Source organism: Xiphophorus hellerii, chromosome 15, assembly GCF_003331165.1.
Source record: "Xiphophorus hellerii strain 12219 chromosome 15, Xiphophorus_hellerii-4.1, whole genome shotgun sequence".
NCBI classification, from domain to species: Eukaryota; Metazoa; Chordata; class Actinopteri; order Cyprinodontiformes; family Poeciliidae; genus Xiphophorus; species Xiphophorus hellerii.
In genome coordinates, this window is record NC_045686.1 from 20,210,818 (window position 1) to 20,236,278 (window position 25,461).

At 38.2% G+C, this 25,461-nt stretch overlaps 1 protein-coding gene across 11 annotated transcripts in view; it reads right to left on the reverse strand.

The window, feature by feature from the left end:
* Positions 1-25,461, reverse strand: part of cep128 (centrosomal protein 128) — a 57,381-nt gene that overhangs the window by 8,346 nt on the left and 23,574 nt on the right. For 4 of the 11 annotated variants that reach the window (XR_004342195.1, XM_032585565.1, XM_032585564.1 and 1 more), the window contains 6 exons: positions 22,554-22,718; positions 19,970-20,134; positions 12,327-12,386; positions 8,394-8,586; positions 5,126-5,175; positions 4,132-4,155 (listed from right to left, as the gene is read on the reverse strand). Coding sequence is in view for 7 of the 11 variants with exons in the window: in XM_032585565.1 (XP_032441456.1) it covers positions 4,132-4,155; positions 5,126-5,175; positions 8,394-8,586; positions 12,327-12,386; positions 19,970-20,134; positions 22,554-22,718 (657 nt within the window). In the remaining 4 variants the exon portion in view is untranslated. Of the gene's footprint in view, positions 1-4,131; positions 4,156-5,125; positions 5,176-5,245; positions 5,364-6,461; positions 8,261-8,393; positions 8,587-12,326; positions 12,387-19,969; positions 20,135-22,553; positions 22,719-25,461 lie in introns of those variants that run through there. The other 7 variants (XR_004342196.1, XR_004342197.1, XM_032585566.1 and 4 more) reach the window with 4 other exon arrangements.

Here is a 25,461-nt window from a genome sequence, read left to right on the forward strand (position 1 = left end):
CAGGACAGGAAGTGCTTCCATTTTAGCTCAGATGCTGTTTACTTTCTGAGAACAAGCCTGGGGTTCTGCTTCAGGTTCTGTCAACTCTCTCGGCCAGAAAGATTTGCCAGCTACTCACCAAAGAGCTGTCCAACCAGGGAGTTCACTCTGAGGCTGGAAGGATGTGCAATATTTCTTTCTATTGGAATTTCAAATATTAAGCATTCTGAGAAAACTATCCTGTTGGGAGACTGAGAAGTTTTGGTAAATAAAACAATGCAATCGAACTTTAACCAAGTTGATCCAGGCCAGGTTAGTCTGAATGGGCGCATCGTCTCGTCTCGGCTTGAGCTGGCTGGTCAGTCAATCATCTTTTCCCCATGCTACATCACATCCCATCCCTGACTCTGATAATTGATAGATAATTGATAGATGATTGATTGATAATTGATAGATAATAATAATAATAATAGATAATTGCTCAGAAAAATATTCTACTATTTTTCAGCACCATTTGTTTACTCTTTCCAGAGAGCTGACAATTTCAAAATGTATAAGAATATCACCATCTGGGGCCAGTGTTTTACTTCAACACCTCACATTCTCTGAGATATTGATAACAAAGGAGGGAACAATGCTGCATTTGTAGTCACTGCATCTGGGCAAGCTAAAGAGCAGTATTTGGTTTAATCTAGTGTTACCCTAAGATGTTTTTACAATTAATATAATTAAGTATTTCCACAGGAGTAAGAATAAGTATATTGAAGATCAACTTTTACACATTGCTATACACTACAATGTTTTAAATGCAAGACTGCCAAATTGGGTATAGAGGATGGGGCTGGTGAGAAATGTCAGGCATGTCTACTTTGAGTTTTTCAATCAGATTTCTTTTTGTTTTAATTTAGAACTTTTAATTTTTGACTGAAGTAAAACACAATGCAGTTAAAATGCAACCTTCAACCAAAATGCAATGACAATGAATGGAGACTTTTATTTTTCTCTTTTTGACAAGCAGAACCAGCCAGTTACTATAACACTACAGTTATCTGTCGGTGTGCTATTTGGAAAACTCATATATACAGGGATGATACAAGCTTTCAAAAATTTGAGAACTACTGTATCAGTCTTAGCTAAACAGTGACAGATTTGTCTGGCCCACAGTTGGGTCTTGATAAGATTCTTAACAATTTCCCAAAATTGTGACTTTCGGATACTAGTATTTGCTGCAAACAACTTTTAGACCTGACACCCCATATTTTGTCATCCATTTGTCTGCCTTTGCTCATTTTCAGACAATGCAGTACAAAACTACAATCAGTACAGAAAATGGACACAACGGAAGCTGAAAACCCCTAGCCCCCTAACCAATGGGTCCATGAGGACACTGATTTCCTCATCGACCCATTGTCCAGAGAGAGACTTTGGGTGGAGAGCACCCAAAGTCCAGATCATTGGAAGAAAAACATAAGGAACAAATTAGAACATCTTTTTTTAAAGGTATTCAAACATTAGGTGTAGGGTTAGATGTACAGTAGATAATTCATGATTAGGAGACAATTTATCAGTCAGGCAGAACGACAGTATTCTTATTTCCCTAATGGATAACATTTGTTAATGGGAAACACTAAATATAATTTCTGCTTTTAAATGATTAGATTGTGGCAGAATATTTTATTATTTTACAGAAATTCAACTTTACACTGACTTTGTACTTTGTAGTAATAACAGGATATTGGTAGGTTTCACCAACTCAAATTTAAGACTTTTAAAGACCATTCATTAAGACCTGGATCAGGTCTTCATTTCTGATCCATGACAGAAATGAAGAAAATTGCATTTACAGTTACAGACTTAAGCCCTAGTGCTGAGCATTTTTGCACACTGAGCCTCAAATGGGGTTGGCAACAGAAGTGAGCCAATGGTGAGGGCCAATGTCGTCTAGTCAACAAGCAATACATTTTCAATTATCCATGATTAACACAAAAAAACCTAGCTAGTTAGTGGCCTTGAGTCACAGAACGCAATGAAGATGTCTGTGCACCACTCAAACTTTTGCCTGACAGAACAAAAATAAATACTATGCAGAATAGACGAGATTAAATAGTCGTGCCACAACAAATTTAAGACCTGGGATGAACATATAAGGCCAACTTAGATTTTTTTTTTTTTTAATGAGTTTAAGATATTTTAAAGCAGGGGTGCCCAAAGTCGGTCCTCGAAGGCCGGCATCCTGCATGTTTTAGTTCTCTCCCTGGTAGTACCAACAACCTTTTCAGCAAGTCAATGTTCTTCTTAAGCCTTCTAATGAGTCATCATTTGATCCAGGTGTGTTAAACCAGAGAGAGAACTAAAACATGCAGGATGCCGGCCCTCGAGGACAGACTTTGGGAACCCCTGTTTTAAAGCCTTACTTTTAGATGCACAATCGTAAGACTTTTCGGGACGTTTTAAGGATGTGCGGACAACCCTGAAAGTGTGGCAACAAACTGTATACTACCTGGTCGATTCAAATTGCAATCAAGGACTTTTGTCTCAACTCACTCATCGAAACCCTATCTTTACATCAGCAGAGATCTGGCTGCGCTGCTATATTCACACCTCCGTGGTTAGCTTCAGAAATCGCCCTGTTCCTACTCAGGGTTGGTGTGTTTAAGCAGCAAAAGGAAGCTGGCTGTTAGGAGGCATCACCGACTGTCACGCTGACATATTAGTAAGATTTGCTGGGTGATCCTGAGCAGCTGGGCTGAGTGGAGAAGGGGTCGATGTGTCCCCACTGCCGGCAGAAAATGCGGGAGTTGATGGAGGTTCGAGACATCTCCTATTCCGTCTTGTAGCAGCGAACTGAAGGCTGAAGCTGACAAGTGTGGCGTATAATTGTGACAGGTGGGTCGCCGTGTGTTAGACAGGTTCCTACACTTATTTATTTATTCTTAGGGCTGTTAAAGGCTTCGGGTCAACGCAACCTTTGATCAGCGCAAACGAATTCCTATCTGACATCTAATTGCTGATTAAGGATGTTGGCGGTGGTCATTAAGAGTGCGGATGGTAGAATCAATACCATATTGTCAGCAAGGCTCACTTCTGGGCACCATCAGCAAGACTTGTAATGATTAATGGAGTCTCTGAGCCTCGACTAAAACAATCATTTCTCACCCTGGGTTAGACTTCATGGGCAGTCAAACAAAGAAATCTCTAGGGTTACTACATAGTTTTCAAAATATGGAATTTCCTTCCAGCATTTTCAATATCAGTATGGAAAAGAAAACATAGAGAAAATATGAAAATCTAACTTTCTAAAATAAATGGACTAAGTTTCAGAAACTTAATAAACTTACTGTGTCAAAGAAAAGAAAAACAAGCTCGAGACCCCATTATTTCACAAATAATGAGAAAGTAAAACTGGAACAGGCACAAAGAAGTTTAAGATCACATTATCCCACTGCAATAGTGAAATAAAATAAAATCACAAAAAAGGGGAAAGTTTTAGTTTCAGCTAAAACAACTGAAATGTATCAAAAATGAAACAAGGTTACGATATTTCTATCACCAAATAATGAGATTTAAAGCCGGCAAAGGTAAAAGAGCTTATGGCATTGTTATCTCAACATAATGAGAACTAAAAATCACATTTAATCAAAGATACCAGAACACTGGAAGACTCTAAGCTAAGTGATATATGGGGTTATAATGAAAAAGCTTGAGGTGTTATTTTGAGGTGAGATGTTTTGGTGGCTTCCTCCACAGGGCAAGATTGGGTCTCTTTATTTCAACATAGCGAGATAATAAAACAGTCATTATCTCATAATGTGAGCAACTGAAAATAAATTTCTGTGCACAACATCTGGATTTTTTGATGCACAAACACATGCTTATTCATAAAGATGTATGGCTTTTATAGGTGGCTGTGATTCTACATTACACCAACTCACGCTGGATATTTGTGTTAAAATCTGTCTAAAAATCAACAAATATTTGAAAACTGTAGCACGGAAAAGTCTTAAAGTTTGACCTTTCCACCTAAACTTACAGATGAACCAGCTTATATGGCTAAATAAAATCATGCTAGTATAATTTTAACTTCAATATGACATTTAAATAAAATCTTAATTGAACTTCCACAGTAACACACTACAAGAAATCAAATCTTACCATCTCCAGATCCAACACACGATCCTAAAACAGAAATAAAAACGCGACAGATTAGGATTAAGGGTGAATTGAAACCTGAACGTGAACAAGTGAAGTTCAAACACAGGATGCTTCCATGTGTGCGAAACTAAGTCCAGGTAACAGCTCAGCACGAGCAAGAAAAAAAACAACTCAGCAGATGCATGTAGAAGAAAAAAAAAAACCTTGAAAGAAGAGAGGAATAGGGTGTTCTAACATAACAAGGGAAGTAAACGCAGCGGCTGGGGAGAGTTCTTCTTATCACGCTCACAAAGACAAAATGCTCCATCCTCTCCTCCAGCTCCTGACTGATGTTCCCTCGCTAACGATGCATAAGTGATGCTCTGGCTCTTATCTGCCACTCAAACGCACACCTGCTTCTCCCTGCAGCGGGCATTCCTCTCCCTCTTTTTCTGCAATGTGTTGATGCTTTCCAGCAAGGGTCCTTTTTATTTACCCCACCCATCTTTCGTTTTAACTCATCTGTGTCCCTCGTGCTTTCCGTTTTCTGGCTCTTCACATGTAAATTGTCCTTGCAGACGTGCTTCAGTGTGTTTATATGCGTACACGCATCTGCTTTGCATTTTAATGGGGTGTAAAAGCGCCAGCGAGGCTCCGGCGGGGGCCGGTCCACTCCGGCTTAGGTGAGTGGGTGGCCTGCCAAGAGGAGAAAAAAAAATGACAAGGCCTTTAGTGACTTTTAAACTCCAAGGCCTCGTGTCTGCAGTAATTAGCTATTTGCTCAAGCAAGCCCTGGAGGAGTCTGCCAGGCGCACAGCTGTGCAGCAGAGTGGGGTAGGGGCGGATGGGGGGGCAGCATCAGAGAAATGTGATTCTGCTGGAAAAACAGCTGACGTGCAGAAAAAGACAAAGGGAAAAGTGTGTTGTCTCTTTCTGAAGTGGAAAGACGGAAACAAATAAAAAATAAATCTACAAACAAATCCAGCACAGATTAATGAAAATACATGAATCTGACCTGAAGGCTTCTCATTTCTTCCTCTTTCGCGCGACTCCTCGCCAGCAGCTCTGAAAACGAGGAGACTGCGTGAGATAAGATGCTGTGGCTGATAAGCAGAGCTCTTAGATCCACGCTCACTTTGAAAACGCTCCCTGAAATCCAAGCTAGCGTTATTAATCCAGAGTGCGCTCTGCTCGTTTGCTGGTTTTGTTTTTGTTTTCTCCAACATCCAGTTCCTGCTGTGCGACTTGTGAAGCTACGGCCAATACAAAAATGGCAAACGGTTCAATTTTATTCTGAAATCTTTAGAACGGAGCTTTCACAGTTTTCTTGAAAATGACTGGACTTGGCTCAAGCAATCTGCATACGTTCCCATGGTGACAGAACTTAGGGGCGTAATTTCGTAGGGCTAATTTAATTTCTTTTTAAAAGTCACAGCATATCTTTCTGAACCCAGTTTGCGAAATTGTATTTGATTGTTTTGTAGAGCAAACAAATCAGTGTTTTTAACTAGAAATCAAAGTGAATATTTTGTTTTGCAAAGTTTAAAAAAAGTAAATATAAAGGAATCTGATTAACCATGTTTACAGCTAATAGTTTATGCTTAATTTAGATTACATGTTTTTATTTAAATAATTTTAAAAAAATTCACCTGTAATCACATTTTTTTCCATTCAGCAAAAACGGCAAAACCGCTGCTAGCGCTCTATATCTAGCTGATATAACAAGCTAAAGATGATACACCTGTTATTTTTTCTTGTATTTATAAATACAGATTGATATAAAAATAATAGCAAGATGTCTTCCTGTTTTACTGATAATAATGTTTTTATTTTTAGAAGTGAGCACATCCTCTGGGAACTGTCTGACAGATTGTGTAAGACTGACTACATTCCTGTGTCAACATGATGTGCTGTCTAAAGATGTGCCTGTTTACAGATAAACTGTGTGCAATGTCAAGACTCTTAAAAAAAAAAAAAATCTAATATTAGTGGGCCGATAATATTGGTCGACGTCTAAGTTTAAATATGAGCGGTTTGGCAGCTCCTTGTGTGAATGTGCATATTGATGTGTGTGTATACTTGTTTATGTAGCTTTTCTAGAACCTTCTTTGGTATATTTACTAACCTTCTGAGGACTGATGGACCTTATGGGACCAAAGCTGGGGCCCAATAAACTGAACCCTATTTTTCAGGGTCAAGAGCTAGGTTTAGAGCAGGGCTGCCCAAAGTCGGTCCTCGAGGGCCGGCATCCTGCACATTTTAGTTCTCCCCCTGGTGTAACGCACCTGGATCAAATGATGACTCATCAAAAGGCCTAAGAAGAACATTGACATGCTGAAAAGGTTGTTATTACCAGGAAGAAACCTAAAACATGCAGGATGCCGGCCTTCGAGGACCGACTTTGAGCACCCCTGGTTTAGAGGTATGACGTGAATCAAGTTTAGGTTAAGCTTAGAAATATACTGTTAGTGTTAGACATAAATGCACTTATTAAAATGAATGGAAATCGATACAAAGTCCCAAGTGTGTAATCAGAAACACATTTTTTCAGACAGATCGCAACAAAACAGAACTCATAACTATAAAGTAAGTTATAAAGAATATCAATGATAATTAGTTAGCATGTGATGATAGTCACAAATCATAGAGTAACAGTCTTCAGTCAGAGGCTTCTTCAGATTTGTTGTAAGACTGACTGCTACCGGAGATTCTTCCTGCCTCCAGCAATATTATATCATTTATGTGACAGCTTACATCAGTTTATGTCTCATAAATATATAAAATCCTGAAGATGAATGTTTTCTTCCTGTAACAAATCTGGCCACAGCCAATTGTACAGAAACAAAAAAAAAGACTAAAGTCAAAAAGATAATTTTTTACTGTGGAACAACTTTCTGGAGCCTCCATAGTACGAGTCTGTTTTAATCAGGCCTGGAACCAGCTGGAGGATGATAGTCATAGTGGCCTACTGCAATCTTTGCTGACTCAAGCTCAGTCCCATTTTACCTGAAAGCCGTGCTGGGTTCCACAACACCAGAACCGCTCTTATCTCTGCATGCAGGGCAGAGTGGCTTTCAAGTGAAGAGGCGAATGAATAGGAACTGTACAAAACAGACAGATTGCTGCTAGAAGCCAATAAAAGTACTGTTTCTCTGCGGAGAAGGGGGATAATATCGAGTCAAGGAAAAAACAAATGTAAGAATGTGTGTGTGTGAATGTATTTACTTTCAACAAATGCCTATTGGATCCCATTATTAAATGTTGTATATGGATTTTTGCTGCAGTTTAATAAATGTTCTTTATGAAGATTACTTTAGTTTTAGAATGATTTGAGGTACGAAGTCGGGTCAAACTACAAAATTCTGTGTTTATGAGAAGAATAAAACAAGAATCTTCAGTGTTAACATTGAAATATAAAACCTAAAAAAAGAAAAAAGAAATCTAACATATGTTTGACCTTAACTATACATGACAGCAGTATACAAGAGAGGTAATCTCATCTTTAAACCAAGCTTTGCACAGAGATTATGTTAAACACAGCATCTTTCAGCCATTTTTTTTATTATTAGAAGCATATGTTCTGTAGTTGTAAACAGCATGCGTTTAATTACCGTCTGTACGACAAGAGGCACCATGCATAGGGTTTCTTTAATTTAGCCTATTTATTCGATGTTTATAATTTTGCTACAAAACACCATAAAAAAGTGACATGACTGTTTTCATAATTGCTCCCCAACTCTACCTGTCTCCCTGTCTTTAAACTCCTCTTCTCTTCTTAATGAAACGCATCATAGCGAAAGAAAACAAGAAAGGGAAAAATCAAAAAGAAAAGAAAAAAATAAGATGAAAAGAAAGCAAGAAAGAAAGAAAAAAAAATAGAGGCTGTAGGCAAAAAAGAACTCCAATACAAAATCATTAAGATGCTTTCTAAAACATTTATAATGTCAAGGATACAGACGGATAAAAACAGTAAGAAAGATAAAACTAAGTTCACATGAGGGCACAGGCAGGCATCTTTGTAAGCGTCCATGAAAACAAAACAGTGCCAAAAAGCGTCCAATTAAAGGGATTACCGCTCATACAGATGGTGTGAGCAGACAGAAAGATGCGAGTCTGACTCAGCCGTGTTAGAGAGATCAGCTGGAGGAGTCTGTGAATCAAAGGCAGGAGAGATCCTCACCTATCTTTTATTTTATTTTTTTGTCATCACAAGTTTAGCATATATGGAGGGGCCAAGTGATTTATCATCATCATAAAGATGCTTTTTTTTGGTTAAGGACTACCTTTCTTCTCCGTGCTGAGGGAGAGCAGCAGCTTCTCCTGCTGGTCCATGCGCTGCAGGAGGGTTTCCTGCTCCGAGTCGCGGCTCTGCCTGAGAACTTTCAGCTCGTCTCTGGTCTGCTGATGCTGCTTCCTCAGCCGCCGCTCCTTCGTGTCGCGCTCTCGCACTTCCTCGCTCAGCCAGCGCAGCTTGGTCTGGTTGGGTTCATGCGTAGCGTGCAAGGAAAATGAAAAATGTGTACACTGAAACTGCTGTTCTGGGCTGGTTTGTGCGTTGGTGATACTGGTGGGCATTTATTGTACTATATTGTATCGTATCGTTTATCATTTATCGTGATACTTTTCATGATAAGAATTTGGATTTATAGTTGAGATAAATTCCATTTAATGACTTTTAAAATCCACCAAAATTGTCCATACCATCGGGATTCTTAGTTATACTTTTTTTCTCAACTGTTTGTTCAATGAAATCATCAATAAATATAAAAAATATGAATAAACTGCGACCAGTTTAGTGATACAATGTCACTTCATTAAATAACTGGTGTCCTAAAGACGCGCTTTACAAATGGGAATGTTTTTCAAGAGCAGTATTTGTGATGTGACACACAGTTACAGTTACCCTAAAAAAAGAAGCAATAATAAGGGCCTGCCATAGCAATGCACAGCAGAGTATTTAAATGCCTTGCATAGAACCTGATAAGTAGTATTTCAAAAGAGCAGAAGAAATCTTATGTTTTTTTTGAACAATAACAATATTTGTTGTTTATCTGTTGCTAAGAGATGAGTGCATTTTCTGGTAACTAAGTGCCACGAAGTAAACATCTGATTTTTACTTTTGCAAAATTTACCAACTGTAAATTTCTTGTGTCTAAGCAGATAAGCAGTATTTCAAAAGAGTTTATGTTTTATAAACAGTAATATCAATTGTTATTAATTTGGTGATAAGAGATGGGCGGGGCTTTTTTTACTGGTAACAAACTGCCACGAAGTATGAATCTGATTTTTACTTTTGTGTTGAATGTCTGTTTTATAATATATTTACCACCAATGACAAAATAAATAAATTAAAAATTTCACTTTTCTGCCAAATTCACCAAATGCACAGTTTGTGTTTAGTAGTATAAAAAGAGTAGTTTTTCAAAAGAGCAGAAGGAATCCTATGTTTTTTTTTTAACAATAACAGTATTTGTTATCAATCTGTTGCTAAGAGATGAGCGCATTTTCTGGTAACTAAGTGCCACAAAGTAAATGTGATTTTTACTTTTGCTAAATTAAAAATCAGAAGGCATTTCATTAACATTAGCACAAACATTTTCCTAGCCTTTTCCCTAAATTAAGCGTTTCAGCAATTTTTAAAATTTATTATCCATGTTTAGCATACTGAATGGAGGAAGTCATTGTAAGACAACATGCTTGTGATGCCCCCACATGCCACTGGCAGCATTTAGGCTAACATTAGCCATCCATCCATCCATTTTCTGTACACCCTTGTCCCTTAGAGGGGTCAGGAGGGGTGCTGGTGCCTAGCTCCAGCTAACGTTCCGGGCGAGAGGCGGGGTCACCCTGGATAGGTCGCCAGTCTGTCGCAGGGAAACTAACATTAGCATTTTGGCTCATTTTAGCTTCCACACTAATTTTAGCATACTGAATGGAGTAGGTCCATGTTACTCAACATGCTTGTGACTCTCCACATGTACATTATAGCCTACTCTAGCATTGATGCTAATTTTAACATCAGAACGCTGGGTTCCAACCGACGGGAAACACCGTTTAAATTTCTTCAGAAATTTTCTAGTTAGTTTTTATCGTCACTTTTATTATCATAATAGTACCAGAAAATATTGTGATAAAACTTTAAGACCATATCGCCCAACCTTAATCAATTATGCTGACAATAAACAGAATAAAAAAAACTGACCCCTTCTGCAGATTTTTCATGTAGCCACTTAAGGCAATTTTACGCAGTAATGAAATCACATTTAACTCAAATGATTCCATTCTTTTTTTAAAGAAAAAAGAAACACTTTATTTCCTAAAATGCAATAACATGGCATTCCTTTAGTGTGCATTTAATTATTTGTAGCAAGGGATGTATCTTTAACTAAAAAAAAATACTTCAACTATTTAGTGAAAAGCTTGGCCTTTTCTGCTAAAAAAAAGAAGAAAAAAATCACACTAAAATATTGTACCTGATACTTACCTATGAGTTTTACAAAGCAATCAAACTAGTTGGAACATTTTTACATACAGTGCACACAGTCGCAACACGTGGGGAACATATACAGACAGTAGCAGTGGGTTAATTAGACAAATGTTCACACCGATTTTATGCATGATAATTAGCATCAACACTTCACTGGGCTTTTTTTCTTTCTTCACATCTTTTCTCTGTTTTCAGCCTAATTATAAACCAGTATTTTTAACCGTCCTCTCTCCCAGTTCTGCTTTGGGTGAAACTAAGCAGCAGTGTGCTTTAGTTTGATACGAGCTTTGTGACAAAGCATTATGTTCACAAAAATAACTATAAGAAGGACCGACGGTGGAGAGAGTTTTGATGTGGGAAATAGATTGTGGAGAAATTATTGTTGTTGTTGTTTTTTGTTTAAAAGGCGGTAACATAAACGCTATAACAGTTGGAAAAGTTAATCCTCAGTTGACCAATCAAAAAACAACAAACCTTTTTTACTTTCTCACACATCTATTCTGAGGCTTATTCGTGTTTTATAGTTTCAGAAATCCATAAAGAAAGAATAAAAGCAGTAGATGCAAATTTCAGTGTCTTCACAAAAGACAGTTTGAGCAAAACTAAATTTATCACTACATTACTTTATGCTGGAACCAGCACATGTTTATATTTTAAAATAACATGTATCAGTTTACTTAAAGTCTTTCATTTGCTTAGATTTTTTTTATCCCATAAATGGTCATCATTAAGGTTTATTAAGTAAGCTTTTGATCACTTTATTCACCACTTCTGAAATATGGACAAGGCCAGTCAAGGCTGGTTTATTTATATGTCATCATTGATATAAAAGGCAGTCCAAACAGGCCAACTTAACCTAGATCTCAGTTTTACATCAAAATGTTAAAAATTTATCGTAGACTAAATGCAGATTACGAATAATACATCTGCATTGACTTGGGTACCCATAGTTTATTGTTTATTTCACGGTCTTGAAACAGTATAAGAATACTTGTAGTAACTGTAAATATTGGTTATCGGCCATGAAACCAACAATAATATTGGATATCAGTCAAAATTTTCATATCGGTGGATATCTAGTGAAGACTTTTTGAGCAAAGTATTTAAACTTTGTTTATAAAATATAATTTTAAGTTCTTTGTTTGACATTTCAGACCCATCTACGAACCACAGATCCAATTCAATTTGAATTTAAAATTGTAGGGACCAAAAAACAAAGTAAAATGGCCTTTTTTTCTAAATTTTGGATTGTGTACGCACCAAACGGCTAATGGCTAAAATGTTCAAATGAAGTTCTGATAAGGAAAATAAAAGATATAGCAACTTAACAGAAACCAACATGAAAAACCACCAAATTTATCAAATGTTGTTCCTTTTTTTTCCGTTAGAAAACGGAAGAAGAATATATTCATTCTTTGATTTATCTGTTTTTGTTCGTTTGTCAGTTTGATTTTATCTCTTTCGTATATGTGTATATGTCTGTGCAACTGGGTGTGTTATAACCCAGTTTTTGTTGTAAGCTACCAGTACACTGCTACCTACGTCAATTCCACTGCCTTTATTTTGTGGCTCACTTTAAAGCAGAAATACACTTGGGGAAGAATCCGGAAGAAGAAAAAAATAAACAGTGAAATTTTACAAGTTTTCAGGTTCTATGCAAAACATATCTAAACACAAATGATACAGAAACATCTGCATCATTGCGTGAGTTCTGACAAAGCTAGCATACCTTTGTCTCAGCAAGCCAAAGATGCGGATCCTTCACTAATCCGGGTCTCTGGGAGATCGCCTGTTAAACCAGAATAAAAACAAATGCAAATATGAGCAGAATCCTGCTGCCCATTCTGAAGTCTGAATATTAGGGAAGTTTCAGCACGGACCAAGAGATATCTAAAGAGAAACTACCAGTTACAAAACATAAAGGAAAAAAAAACTAAAGATGGGCAGACAAACCAGATAAAGATGTCGAAACCCTTAACCTCAGTGAGAAGCTCCTGCCAACTTAAATTGCAGTACATGTGTTTAACAGCGTATGACACTATACACACACACACACACGCACACCTGCCTACACACTTGTGCACGCCCACCTTTGAAAAGAGGTTGTGTGTGATAAAAATGAGCTCAGGGACTGTGTTTCAGTCTTCTTGGACAAGCTTGACAGCATCAGTGATGCAAACTGACTGCCAGCTCTTAATGAGTGCTGACATTCACACGCACACACACAGAAAACAATACACAGATAAGCAAAACTGTGATGCTCGTTGGAGAGCGTCCGTCCATCAATGCTTAGATGAGCCAGCTGCGCGGGTTACCAGCCCACTCAATGTTTCATCACCTCTGTTGCATGAAACAGCAAACACATGTTCACATTGGTACATAAAAAAGAATAGTAGAAAAAAGAATAATAGAAAACACATTTTTTCCAAAAGCTTTCCCTGTGTAGAGCAGTGGTGTGTGCACACATTTTAACACACTACACTGTTTTTAAAAAAAAAAAGGAATAAAGAAGGAAAGATTTCAGAGGGACACTTTGTCCAGAGGAAAAAGGACAGGTGCTCTAGCACCACCTAGTGTCTATGTGAGCATGTCACTGTAATAGAGCAATAGAGCAATTCTCTCTACAATAAAACAATGAGTTCATTAAGTTTAGTTGTGTGTTTTAATTTTTAGTAGCTTCAAAAGGTGTGGGATGCCTCAATTGTGAAAGACCAAAATTAAAGGGGCAGTATCATGTATTTTCCAGCCAAATAGTGCCATTATTTAGCACAATCAGATAACTATGTTGACTTAAGTTGTTATAAAAATGCTATATATGTCAAATATGACTTAAAAGAAAATTGGTTTTGTAATTTATAGCATAAAGAAGGTATTGGCTTTTCTTCACCCTGTAGTAGTCTGCCATAAACTCAAGTTATATGTTATAAATCCGTTCCACTTCACCAAAACTGAGAGGGTGGTGTGTAATGTGGACACCAGAGGCAGAGTATACTCCAAGCTAGTTAGCATGTTTTGTCTAAAAAAAAAAAAAGAAAAAAAAGACAATCTCTTAAATTAGACGATGGTTAAGTTAAATAACTCAGCTTTAGTTTGTAAAAAAAAAACAAAAAACATTTTTGTTTCATGTAGCCTATAACTGCCACTGATACTGTAGCCTGACTTACTCAGGGGCTAAGTAAGATAACTTTCCTTTCCTTTAACTTTAAATTCTTGAAACACGTTTTGCAAATCACCCATGTGTCGCTTAGCGGGCAGCCTAGTAACTTTCCAACTACCCAAAAATACAAAGGTTTTGTCTTTTTCTGCTGCAGGAAACATATTGATTCACACCCTGTCTACATCACAAATGTACACACACATGCATGCACACAACGTTCCATCTGCTCCATAATAAACACCACAGACACTAAATCAATACATGATCAGGAGCTGGAGGAAAACTTATTTGGCAACTTGGAGTTTCTGTCTTTTTTAGCTACTTTTTAGCCACTAAATCGTGGTCAAAGGTCCGTCTATGATTCTTTTCTAGAAACAAGAACAAACAGACTGTATCTGAGAGCTAGAGTGTTATTCAAAACTCATTATATTGCATTCTAAGAACATGAATGAAAAAAGAGGAGTAAAGATGTTTGGTAGCTAAATTATAATTATTGGTAATTTATGAAGAAATCTCAATAAATCTCATGGCTCTATGTCTACATGTTCCTGATATTTTACTGTGCGTGCAACTTTCCGTCGCCTTTAGAAACCCGGGAACTAAATCTGTATAAGGTGTGGGCACCTACTACAAATTTTGTAATCAAAGTTTTAACTTTATAATTATTGCATTCCAACATTTATTGCATTATTGCAAATACTGCAATGATGATTATGTTCATGATATTTTAAGCAGCCTGAGGCAAAGCTGCATTACTCTGGTATACAAAACAAAATTTGTTGTAACATTTTAAAACTTTGAGAAACCCCGATAAGAAACGATAAGTAATTCTGGAATCTGAATCCCGTCACTGAGTGACTGTCCACTGCATGGCAGTTATTACTCTTGTCAGAAGTTTGTATGTAAGAGCAATTGCGACCTTTAGTTGAAATGTATCTAAAATCAAAGATATCCAAATACTGACCTTAACTGACTAATTTTTATCTGCTCAAATTGAAAGCGGCAACAATGGATAGAATGCTCCTTTCACTTCCAAAGACTGGGAGGAAAAAGTGCATTAGCAAATCTTTTATTTTCATAGGGAAAAAAAATAAAATAAGTAATACAAACAAAAGGCCAAGTTCATACCTGTAAAAACAGGTACAAAACGTTGGTGCCACTAAAGCTGCAATATGTAAAACGGAAAAATATCACTCGAGGTTGTGCTGGATCCATCTCTTTATCACTAAAACAAAACCATAAATCTCCTCAGAGTGCAATGGATGAAAAAAAAACAACAACACACAACCAGAGAAGCATTGACAAAATATTGAAAAAAAACAACTAACAAAAATAACACACCTTCTTGTTGTAAACACCTTTGTGACAAGGTGTTTATGCACACTGAACAGGATAAACAGAAGACTTTTCTTGAACCTCCCTCTGTCCTGAGTTGTACCAAACAACAATGCTGTTGCACATGTTCAAAGATCCTTCTCCCTCTACCCCGCCTCTGACTGTCATTCGAAACCAGGCAAGATGAATTCCTCAAGGTTCTCTTGCTTTGGCGTCTCAAAGCGCGGCACCGCCGTGCAAAGGTCTCCATCTCTGGGAGAGCGCGGCGATACGCCCGAGCATGTGACCGCGTAGGAGGAGGATGAGACACGTCTCGGCTCCTCTTAACTTTTCCCTCCAACCATCAAAGCCTGTTTGGCTTGGCGGCAGACAAAAAAGGAGGCAAAACTGCTGAAAAATGTAACAAGTAGGCAGGGAGTTGAAAGTGCTGTCTGTGGGCTAGAAGTGGGGGAAAAAATATATTGCCACTACTTCTTTCTTTCTTTATTTTATTTTATTAAAACAGAGCCGCCGTGGAGTAGGAGGTTTTGCCACCTCTAATTTAAATATATGACTGCCTGGTTTATGTCTCTTTCAGAGTGTGAGGGGGTGTGTGGTGGTGTGTGTTTTTTTTTTTTTTGTTGGAAGCCATATGTTTGTTTCACCTCCCACTGGGAAAATGGAAAGAGACGGGAACGCTGAGATAGAAGCAGATGGAGGGAAACGCTCAGACTAACAAGGCAGCGTAGATGACAAAGAAGGAAGTTTTCAACGAGATCTCCACTTTGGTATTTCTCTTCGCTAATCATCTGACAAAGACAGTAGAAATGAAAGAGAACAGGCGCAAAGAAAGGATATGCAGGAAAAAAAATGTGCGTGAAGTTAAATGATGCAATGCTTTAGAAGAATATTCAAACCTTACATCTTGTCAAGTTACAATCACAGCCTTTAATGTATTACGATTGGACTGTTTGGAGTTAGATTGGAAGGAAAGCCTCTGTCATTTGTCCTATTATGTCCATTTTCAATAAAAGTTCAGATTTGTGGACCAGCAAGATAAATAGTTGTCCATGTTGACATATTCTTACACCAGAGTTACCATGTCTGATTTTGTCCTTGTTCAGCTTGTTGTTTTATTTGGTGTTTTTTGCTTTGACACTCCACATAAAACCTGTCATGGGCTGAAAAATCGTCAAGAGTGTACTCTAGAGCAGTGGTCCCCAACCCCCGGGCCAATTGGTACCGGGCCGCGCAAGAAATAATTAAATATTTCCGTGTTATGTATTGAGTCTGGAGGATCTTTGATTTTGAAAATCCTTTAACCGGACTCTGTGGGTTGCGTCTTGTGCTGCAACATTGAGCCCACAAACAGCATAGGTTTCAGTTTTTCTCCCTACGCCCGCCTGCCCCCCTGGTTGTCTTTTCCAGTTTTTTCTTGACACACGAAATAATCTACGATTAATTAATCATCAGCAATCCCGTACTAAATTCCCAGTTCTTTCTTAGTTCACATTTGGCGACTTGCCAGTTGTTGAACACATCATTGTAGTCAAAATGACCAAGGTGGAGGCTGTACAGGGAAAAAATCTACTGCTAATAAACCCTTTTACTGGTAATAATACCCCTCATTAAGTTGATCACTACTAAGTTTGACTTCTTTTAAACGTGATGGATGAGCAATGAGGCAAGGTGTTGGCTGTCAGACTGCATCACCACTGGACCAGAGCGAGAAATCTATAAGCAGATAAAACAGGCTGCCTTCATCAGCTTTCACCAGGGTTGGGACACTAGGAGCAAGAATCTAAGAGTGTGTGTGCCATGTAAACATGAGGGGGAACATGCGCAAAGCAATAATGTTAGCTGCTAAATCAATGATAATGTCTTCAATTAGTAAAAACAATAAACTGCAGCCTTATTGCTATTTATCAAGGCTGGCACAAGAAGTAAACTGTGATAATCCATTTGAATCAATATTTAATTTTGCTAACAAGGTTTTTTCTTCCTTTTGTTTATTTTCTTAAAAATTTAAACTATTACTGCAGGTTTTGTTTGCCGTGCGCTAGCAGAATCCCCCGGCTGCAGTCAGCACATTTAGTTCAGTGTGTGTGTGCGTGTGTGTGTGTGTTGCAACAGCCAGCCGTGTTCATTTATTTGTCAGAGCGTTAATGTTAAATCAAGCATGGCAGAGAAAGTGTATGACTCATTATTAAATGAGCACAGATATAAAAATTCCTGAAGGCCAAGAGTCTTAAGTATAGCAGTGCTGTAAATTAGGCGATGAAAACCAGCAGGTTTGGATGCTTCGTCAGGTTTAGTAGTGAATCAGAAGTGATGTGTGTGAATTGACATCTAGGGGGAATTGATGGGCTGACAGCGAAGACAGAAAATAAATAATATTGACTTCTCCAGTGCACTTAACACAATTCATCCTGATCTGTTACATCAGAAACTCCAGAAGACGCAGGTGGGGCCTCAACAATTCCCCAGCCCTCGGTCTCCATACCAACCATTAGACGCTACCTCGACGCTAACAAGTTGTTTGTGAGTGAAAACTGCCCTTTTGGTCCACTAAGGAGACTAAAGCTACGTTCACACAGCAGGTCTTAATGCTCAATTCCAATCTTTTGCTCGAATTATGTGTATATATTTTTTGCATAGTCCTTGATGCTACTAATTTAACGCGACCGACATGTAAACTCGATTAAAATCTTGATTTATCATTGCACTTTAGTTTTGATGCATAAAAAACTAAACTGACACTATGATCAGAAATGTTATTTTCGCTATTTTCTCTACTGCTTGTTCCACCAGACCATCAATAAATATCAGTAAATTTGAAAATATGATTAAATGCAGTTACTGTGTGTAATTTAGTGATATAAATCAGACTTTTTTTTAAGTAGATGACAAATGTGAATGTTTTTTTAAGAACAATATTTGCACAATATTTGTTAAAAATCCCATCAATAAGAATGATGCGATGATGTGCCATGAAGACACAACCATGCAAGTAGGTAATAAACAGTTTTTTGGGGGTTTTTTTTACCCCTCGAGGGGGTCTTTTGTGGGCTCTAGTGTCCCTTATATGATAGTAGGCTGACAGGAAACGGGAAAAGAGAGGGGGGAAGACATGCGGCAAATGTCGTCGGGTCCGGGAGTCGAACCCGCGACGGCCGCGTCGAGGACTCAAGGCCTCCAAATACGGGTCGCGCTAACCGCTACGCCACCATGGCACGCCCCAATAAGCAGTTTTTTTAAATCATAATCTTTGTCATTATCACAATAGCGCCACAAAACATTGTGACAAAATTCTAAGTCGCCCATCCCTACTTCAACCATCGTTTAGGCTCGTATTCTCTGCTTCAGACTTCTTCTGGAGCAGAAATATGGCGCACGTCTCACATCAATGATGTAAAAATCTTACAAAATCTGACACAACTGTTCAGACTAAAAATGCTTTGAAAAATTTGAAACATATCCAATTTAGCACTGCATATGGAAATGGCTCAAATCTGATTTATTTCTGGGCGTGCCGTGGTGGCGTAGTGGTTAGCGCGACCCATATTTGGAGGCCTTCAGTCCTTGACGCGGCCGTCGCGGGTTCGACTCCCAGACCCGACGATATTTGCCACATGTCTTCCCCCTCTCCTTCCCCATTTTCCTGTCAGCCTACTGTCATATAAGGGACACTAGAGCCCACAAAAAAGACCCCCTGGAGGGGTACAAAAAAAAAAAAAAAATCTGATTTATTTCTGGTGAAAAGATCGGAATTGGGCCGATACGGCTCAAATGAAAAAGTCAAAACTGAGGAAAGAAAAGAAAAGTCAGATCTTGCTTGAAGTTGCAAAAGATTAAACTTTTTGATTGAAAGATTAAACTTCTTGTATAAAAAACACTCCAGATGTGTCTGGAGTGAAAATAACAATGCACACTTTTAAGTCTGGTGGAGGACCTGTGATGCTCTGGGCATCTTTCTCTTCCTAAGACCTTAGAAACATTGTTAAAGTGCCTGACACCATAAACTCTTTAAGACAACAGAATGTTTTAAATAAAACTGAAGCCCGATCTTTCAAGAGAATCCACATATCTGGCCAAATTAACGCAGAAATCGCTCAGTTCAACCTTCTTTCAAGTCATCCCACTACCCAGACCTTAAACTTGTATGTATAAAAAAAACTGTAAGAAGTCTTAGGAAAAGAATATATATATAATAAATAGTGTGGAAAGAGACATCCATTGTGATATGAAGCTATAGGGTTTATTTTAGGGCTGTTTACATCTTTAACATCTTAAACAAAGGGTGCCAAAACTGAAGGAGTGTGTTACATTTCAACAGGCCGTTGAGTCCAGCAATTAAGGACTCGACCCAACAAAGCACGCTTATGTGATTATCAGATCAAAAAATAACTTGAAACTCCACCTGGGAGTAATTAAATGAGTCCACATATTTTCACAGTTACTGTTTTGGCCGTCTAACCAAAGATACACAAGAGGCATAATCAAACCTTTATACGGGAATTTCTCTCATCTGTATCCAAAGCAACCCCACCTCCACCTTCCAGAAGATTTTCCTGCGTTCTCAAACAGAACGATGCCTGTTAGGAAATTCTAATGAACTAACATTCAGGAATGGATTGTAAATCAGGACACAGGGTGCCTCAAACCAAGTGAACCAACTTTTATTATCTTTCATAATAAAAAATTTTCCTGAACACTGAGCAATAATAATAATAGGTCAGCATGAGGGGTCAAGCTACTAGTTTGCTTGTTCGTATTTTATCTCTAGTTGATTTCAAAAGGATTTCTATGAGGTATTCAAATAAAATTGGTGGCTTATAGGTATTTTAAATTTAGCCTTTAGAGTACAAAAAACAAAAAAGTAAAACAACTAAAACCAGTACCTGCAGTTTGTCTTGTCCGTTCCTCGCCAGGCCCCGACAGACTTCATCCAGTTCCTCCCCGAGGGAAGCGAGGACCGTCTCTCGGTCTGCTTCCATCGTCACAATCTTCGTCTCCAGCCTCAAAAGCTCAGACTCGGAAACACGTCTCTGCTCATCAACGCTCACCTGATTAGGATGGCAGAGTCGAGTTTGTTCATCAGAAATCAGCAATAACTTTGTTCATCATCAGCATTCTTAATATTGTTTGCGTTTTTAAAGAGTTGGAGAAGCGGAGGGAAAATGGGTTTCAAACATTTTCTTCAAAATGAAAAGTCAGAGAAAATGCGGAGTGTATTTGTGTTCGGAATAGGGCTGAAACGATTCCTCGAGCGATTCGAGTACCTCGATTATTAAAATTCCTTGAGAAAAATTTATCTGCCTCGAAGCTTCGTTAAATGATATTTTATTATTTAGCGCACCGTGTTCCGGCCTGGTTGTTACTTGCGTTGCATAGCGCTCTCACTTCCGCCTGAGTTGTTGACGAAAGCTAAGTGTTAGCCGCATAACGTCCAGTTTTCAAGTTCACCCTGGGAGAATGTTATTGATTGATGATAATGTCTGGGTCTTTGTTGTTTTTCGGGGGACCATTAAGCATCCTTAAAATAACTGGTGCGATGCCTGGAGTACTGTAGTCTTTTCTCCTCCCGGAGCTGCTTCCTGGTGGCGGTTCAGAGCGAACAGCAGGGAAGAACGTTGAAGGTGTATTTATGCAGGTGAGTGGATAAACTGAACACGGCGGGCGGCTGCGCATTAGATAATTATCGTAAGTGTAGCTTTACGGACGAACAGAAAAAAAATTTTCATATCATCCCCGTCTCAACAAATGGGTGGCGGAGAGCATCGTGACGCCACGTAGCTGGTAGATAAGTTTCTGTGTGTGACAAAAAAGGTGTCAAATCCCGTCACTAACATAAACACAAAAGCTATAGATGTCTGTGCAAAGTGAGAGTTCATCTGTTAAATTGACTGAAGATGAATGCAAAAAAAAAGGAGTATAGACATTTTATTATAAGAGCATTTGTGAGCATGTCTCTTTATTATTGAATTGAATATAATTTCAGATTTTTCTATAACTTTTCTTCAGGTTAACTTGGAAAGTGAGCTGTTGTTGTTACGAGATAATTTTCTGAACTACAGAAAAGTTATTGTTAGGGAAGCTCAACTGTGAAAAATTGGACTGATGTTGATAAGCGATAGTAATACTGCTGTTATGTTATATTTACCAATGTTTTACTTTATCTTTTTTTATCCGATTACTCGATTAATCGTAAGAATAATTGACAGATTACTCGATTACTAAAATATTCGTTTACCACAGCCCTAGTTCGGAATAAGACTTTTTAAGACCACTGTGAATTACGTTAAAGTTTATTGGTCTTAGATAATGGCATCATTAAGCCATTATTAATATACTGAAAATGGTCTCAAAATAACATTATCATTTATTGTGATAATTACTGGGGCAATTTATCATCCACCAAAATTTGTTAGCCTGATAGGCTAAATAGTAGCACAAAATATCATGGAGTGTTTTTTGTCTTCATACCGTTATGGTAGCCAGGGATAGTGATTCATCCAGATATTAGTGTCGTTATGCTACAATTATTTGAGACATGCTCACTCCACTAAGGTAATCTCCATTCCACTTATTGTGAGACTACTGGCACCAATTAACTGGACCTCTGTTGAATTAGGTCAGTCACTTTAAATGGAGGAAATATTTGTGCAATCACTTATTTTTATTTGTTACTATTTTGTAGAAATTAGTTTTTATTTTGACATAAAAGGGGTTTTTTTGTGGTATTTTTTTCATCAAAAAAAAAAGCCAAACTATGTTTATCAGGAATTATTTGTAAAAGTAATATAAGGGTGAAACATTCAAGGGGGTGAATACTTTTTAAGGGCACTGTAAAATTCTACTGAAACACTCTGAAATCTTGAGGTTCCAATGTTTAAAAATAGAGAGAGAAAAAACAAAGTCAAACATACAGAAGTGTTCTTTATATTTGGGTAGTATCGCCAATATTTCAGGGTTTCTTCCAGGACAAAACCAATCAATACGTCACAGGACAGCAACCTCAGTGAACAGCGCCGCCGTGGGAATACGAATCATTATCTCTACGCCGAGATAATAACCCTCCCATGTTTCATGAATAGGAACCGGGTTTTCTGCACAAGCCAAATTACAAATCAATACACGTCTGCCCAGGAAAAATCCACATGCAACTTATCAGGTCTGTGTCGAGGAGATGAGCTGGCATCAATACTTTATGAAAACGCCTAAAGTCACACTGATAAATAGGATTTTTTTTAGCAATAGCTGGGATAATATGATCATATAATCCAAACATTTATAAAAGGAAATGAAAGGAATAAAGAAGGACAAGATATACATGTTTGCTTTCAATATGACGCATTAAGCCGGTGATGTTTGAAGTCAGTCCTGCATGTTTTTAGGTTGCACTATGCAGATACTGTTGTAAAATAAAATGGCCTCCATTCACAAATACAAACCCCAAATCCCAACGAGGCAAGCTTGGCTTACTTTGTCTTTTAGTTCCTGCTTGAGTTGCTGGTATTTTCTCTGCAGAAGAGAATGTGCGCCGTCTTTAGTGTGCAGCTGCGCCACCAGCTTATCACACTCATCCTTCATCTTGTCCAACTTGATGTGCAGCGCCACGCGGAGCTCCTTGTCTGACGCTGCGTCCGCCTGCAGGAGGACAGGAAGGGACGGGTTTTCAGAACCGCCGTGTACAAACGGGTAATCATTTCAGCTCATGCTAGCGGGATTTTGCAGGTCAAAAAAGGTCAAAACGGAAACATGACGTGGTTTCGAAAGTAGTCGCGCATCAATGAACTTACTTATGTTCTGTCAGGTAACTGACTGGACATCAAAAGATACTTAATAGATTTTCTTTCTATAGAATTTGAAATGAGTGAAGCTAAAACTTTTACCTATAAGTTCTAGGTAGAAAATATTTACAAAGCTTTTTTAAAATCTAAAACGTAATATATATATATATATATATATATATATATATATATATATATATATACATATATATATATATATATGTATATATATATATTTATTTATTTTTTGAACAGCTAGGGCTAAATTACAACTCTGAATATGTTGTTCTCTCAGTAATTGGCCTTTTTTTTGTCTGTATACTCCAGCTAGCGATTAATCAATTACTAAGTTAGTGAACAATTATTTCAGTAATTGATTCATCATGATTAATCATTTCAGCCTTGATGCTGAAGTCATATTCTTGATCTCAATGCAACAGAACACCTTTAGGAATCGATTAGAGCTGAAACTTATCTAACATCAGTGTTTGACCTCACAATTCCTCTTCTAGAAGGATTTCCCATAAAGTTACTACTAAACTTTGTGAAAAGCCATGCCATAAGGAATGGCATTATTGTAGCTGCAAAGGTTGGACAAATGGCAAATTAAAGCATTAGTACAATGAGCGGGATGGTGTGTGCGTAAAGTCATGCATATGTCTTCAGTCAGTTAATAAACTCCAGGTTCCTGTATAAATAAAGTACCAAAATAAAATTACAACGCCTGTTTTTTTATCCACTTCATAATGTCTTCACTTTGCATTGGTGCATCATATGACTCCTCCCCACCTTCCCAAAAGATACGTTCAACTTGGTGGTTGTAACACATGAAAAAGCTCAAAGAATAATACTACGTTTGCTGACTCTGTGTCTGTCCACAATGTCTGAAAAGTTTTAAAGAAAAGCTTCAGAAGGGCGAGTTTCATAAAAGAAAAATAACACTACACTCTCAAACAAATCAAAGTGTTAGGAAAAACAGTGACAAAAGACAAGAAGAGATAAGAGCGACTAGAAACAAAAAAACAGGGCTAAAAAATAAAAAAACAAAGCGGGAACTGGAAATGCAAAATACCGAATTAGAACTGAAGGGAAGCAGAAAGAAAAGGATTAAGATAGAGAGAGGTCGCAGTAGGGGGAAGACAGAGTGGAGAAAAAATATGATGCGAGCGAACAAGGAAATTAGAATATTTTAAGCTATTTTCTGACGGATAACTGTATCGTAACAGCAATATGTGCTTTCTGGATGTGTATGGAGAGGTGTGTGTGTGTGTGTGTGTGGTGGTGGTGTGGTGGGGGGTTCTTTGGGACATCTGGTGCACACCCTCAGGCAAGTTTTTAAGAACATTCCAGCAAATGCCCTTGTCCTTCCCGCACTCAGAAATGACACCATTTCAATGAGCTATGTCAGATATTAATGCCGTTTGAGCGGCTAATGGGCTAAACTCAAGCATATCAGGGAGGGCCGCGCCCCTCAAGAAGCCGTACACCCGGGGGGGTGGAAGGAGGAGCGGCTCATCATCGGAGATACTGAACATCAGGGAGGAGGGCGAGGTAAGCAGATCCTCTGCCATCTCTGATGCAGCCTTGATGAGACGACCGAGGTCTGATCTCTGTGGAGTTTTTTTTTTTTTTTCTTTTTAAACATTCACGCTTGGAGGTTTGGCGAGGCCCCTGAAGAACCGCGGGTGCGCCGCACGCCATTAAGAACGCCGGTGATCCTTGGGTGTATGTGGAGGACAGAGCTTCAGCCGACGAAAGAAATTACTTTAAATGAGAGCATTTCCTCCGTGTGTCGCCGGGTCGGAAATATCCCAGATGTTCAGCGAGAACCAATCGGATTCTGATTGCTAATAGGCGCGAAGCACGTTGTGGGCGGGAGGTGAACAGAATCCCTGCGGCTGGTTTGTGATTTTAAACATTTAAGGAGATTTACACAAATTAAGGACGCCAGTTACACCTGAAACATTATGCGGCGATAGAGGCGGCATTGGATATTTAAGAGGATTTGATCGGGATTTCATAAGAAATACTAAATAATTTCCCCTGACAAGAGTCAGATAAAGAGATTACGACCAGCGTTGTGAGAGGGGTTGCTTAGGGTTGGAGGCATGAACTAGAGGTTTCAGAAAATCTAATTTAAGACTTTTAAAACCTTTTGTAAAGCCACTTTGAATGAATTTTAAGACTGAAAAAATGGTAAATAGAGGCAGTTGTTGGGGCATCCTGCTTTATCATAGTTCATGTTGCTTTCTGCCTTTACCCCAGGTGTCAAGCTTAAAAGATGTAGATTTTGATCACTGCGAATTTATGCAGCAAACTGGTACATAAATTTGCTCTAATCCATGATAAGACACAAAAAAGCTAGCTAGCTAGGTAGCTACAAGAATATATTAGCAGGTGGTTAGCAGCAGCCCCAACCGCCTTGCGTCACAGAACGCAATAAAGATGTCTGCAAGTGACTCAATCTAAAAACTAAAAGTCCCAGGAGAAATTAAATAAAGGAATGTACGCGATTAAATAGTCCTGCAAAGACAAAATTTAAGACCTATGAAAAATGAATTTAAGGCCAGCATACAATTTTTTTTTTAAATTTTTTATAT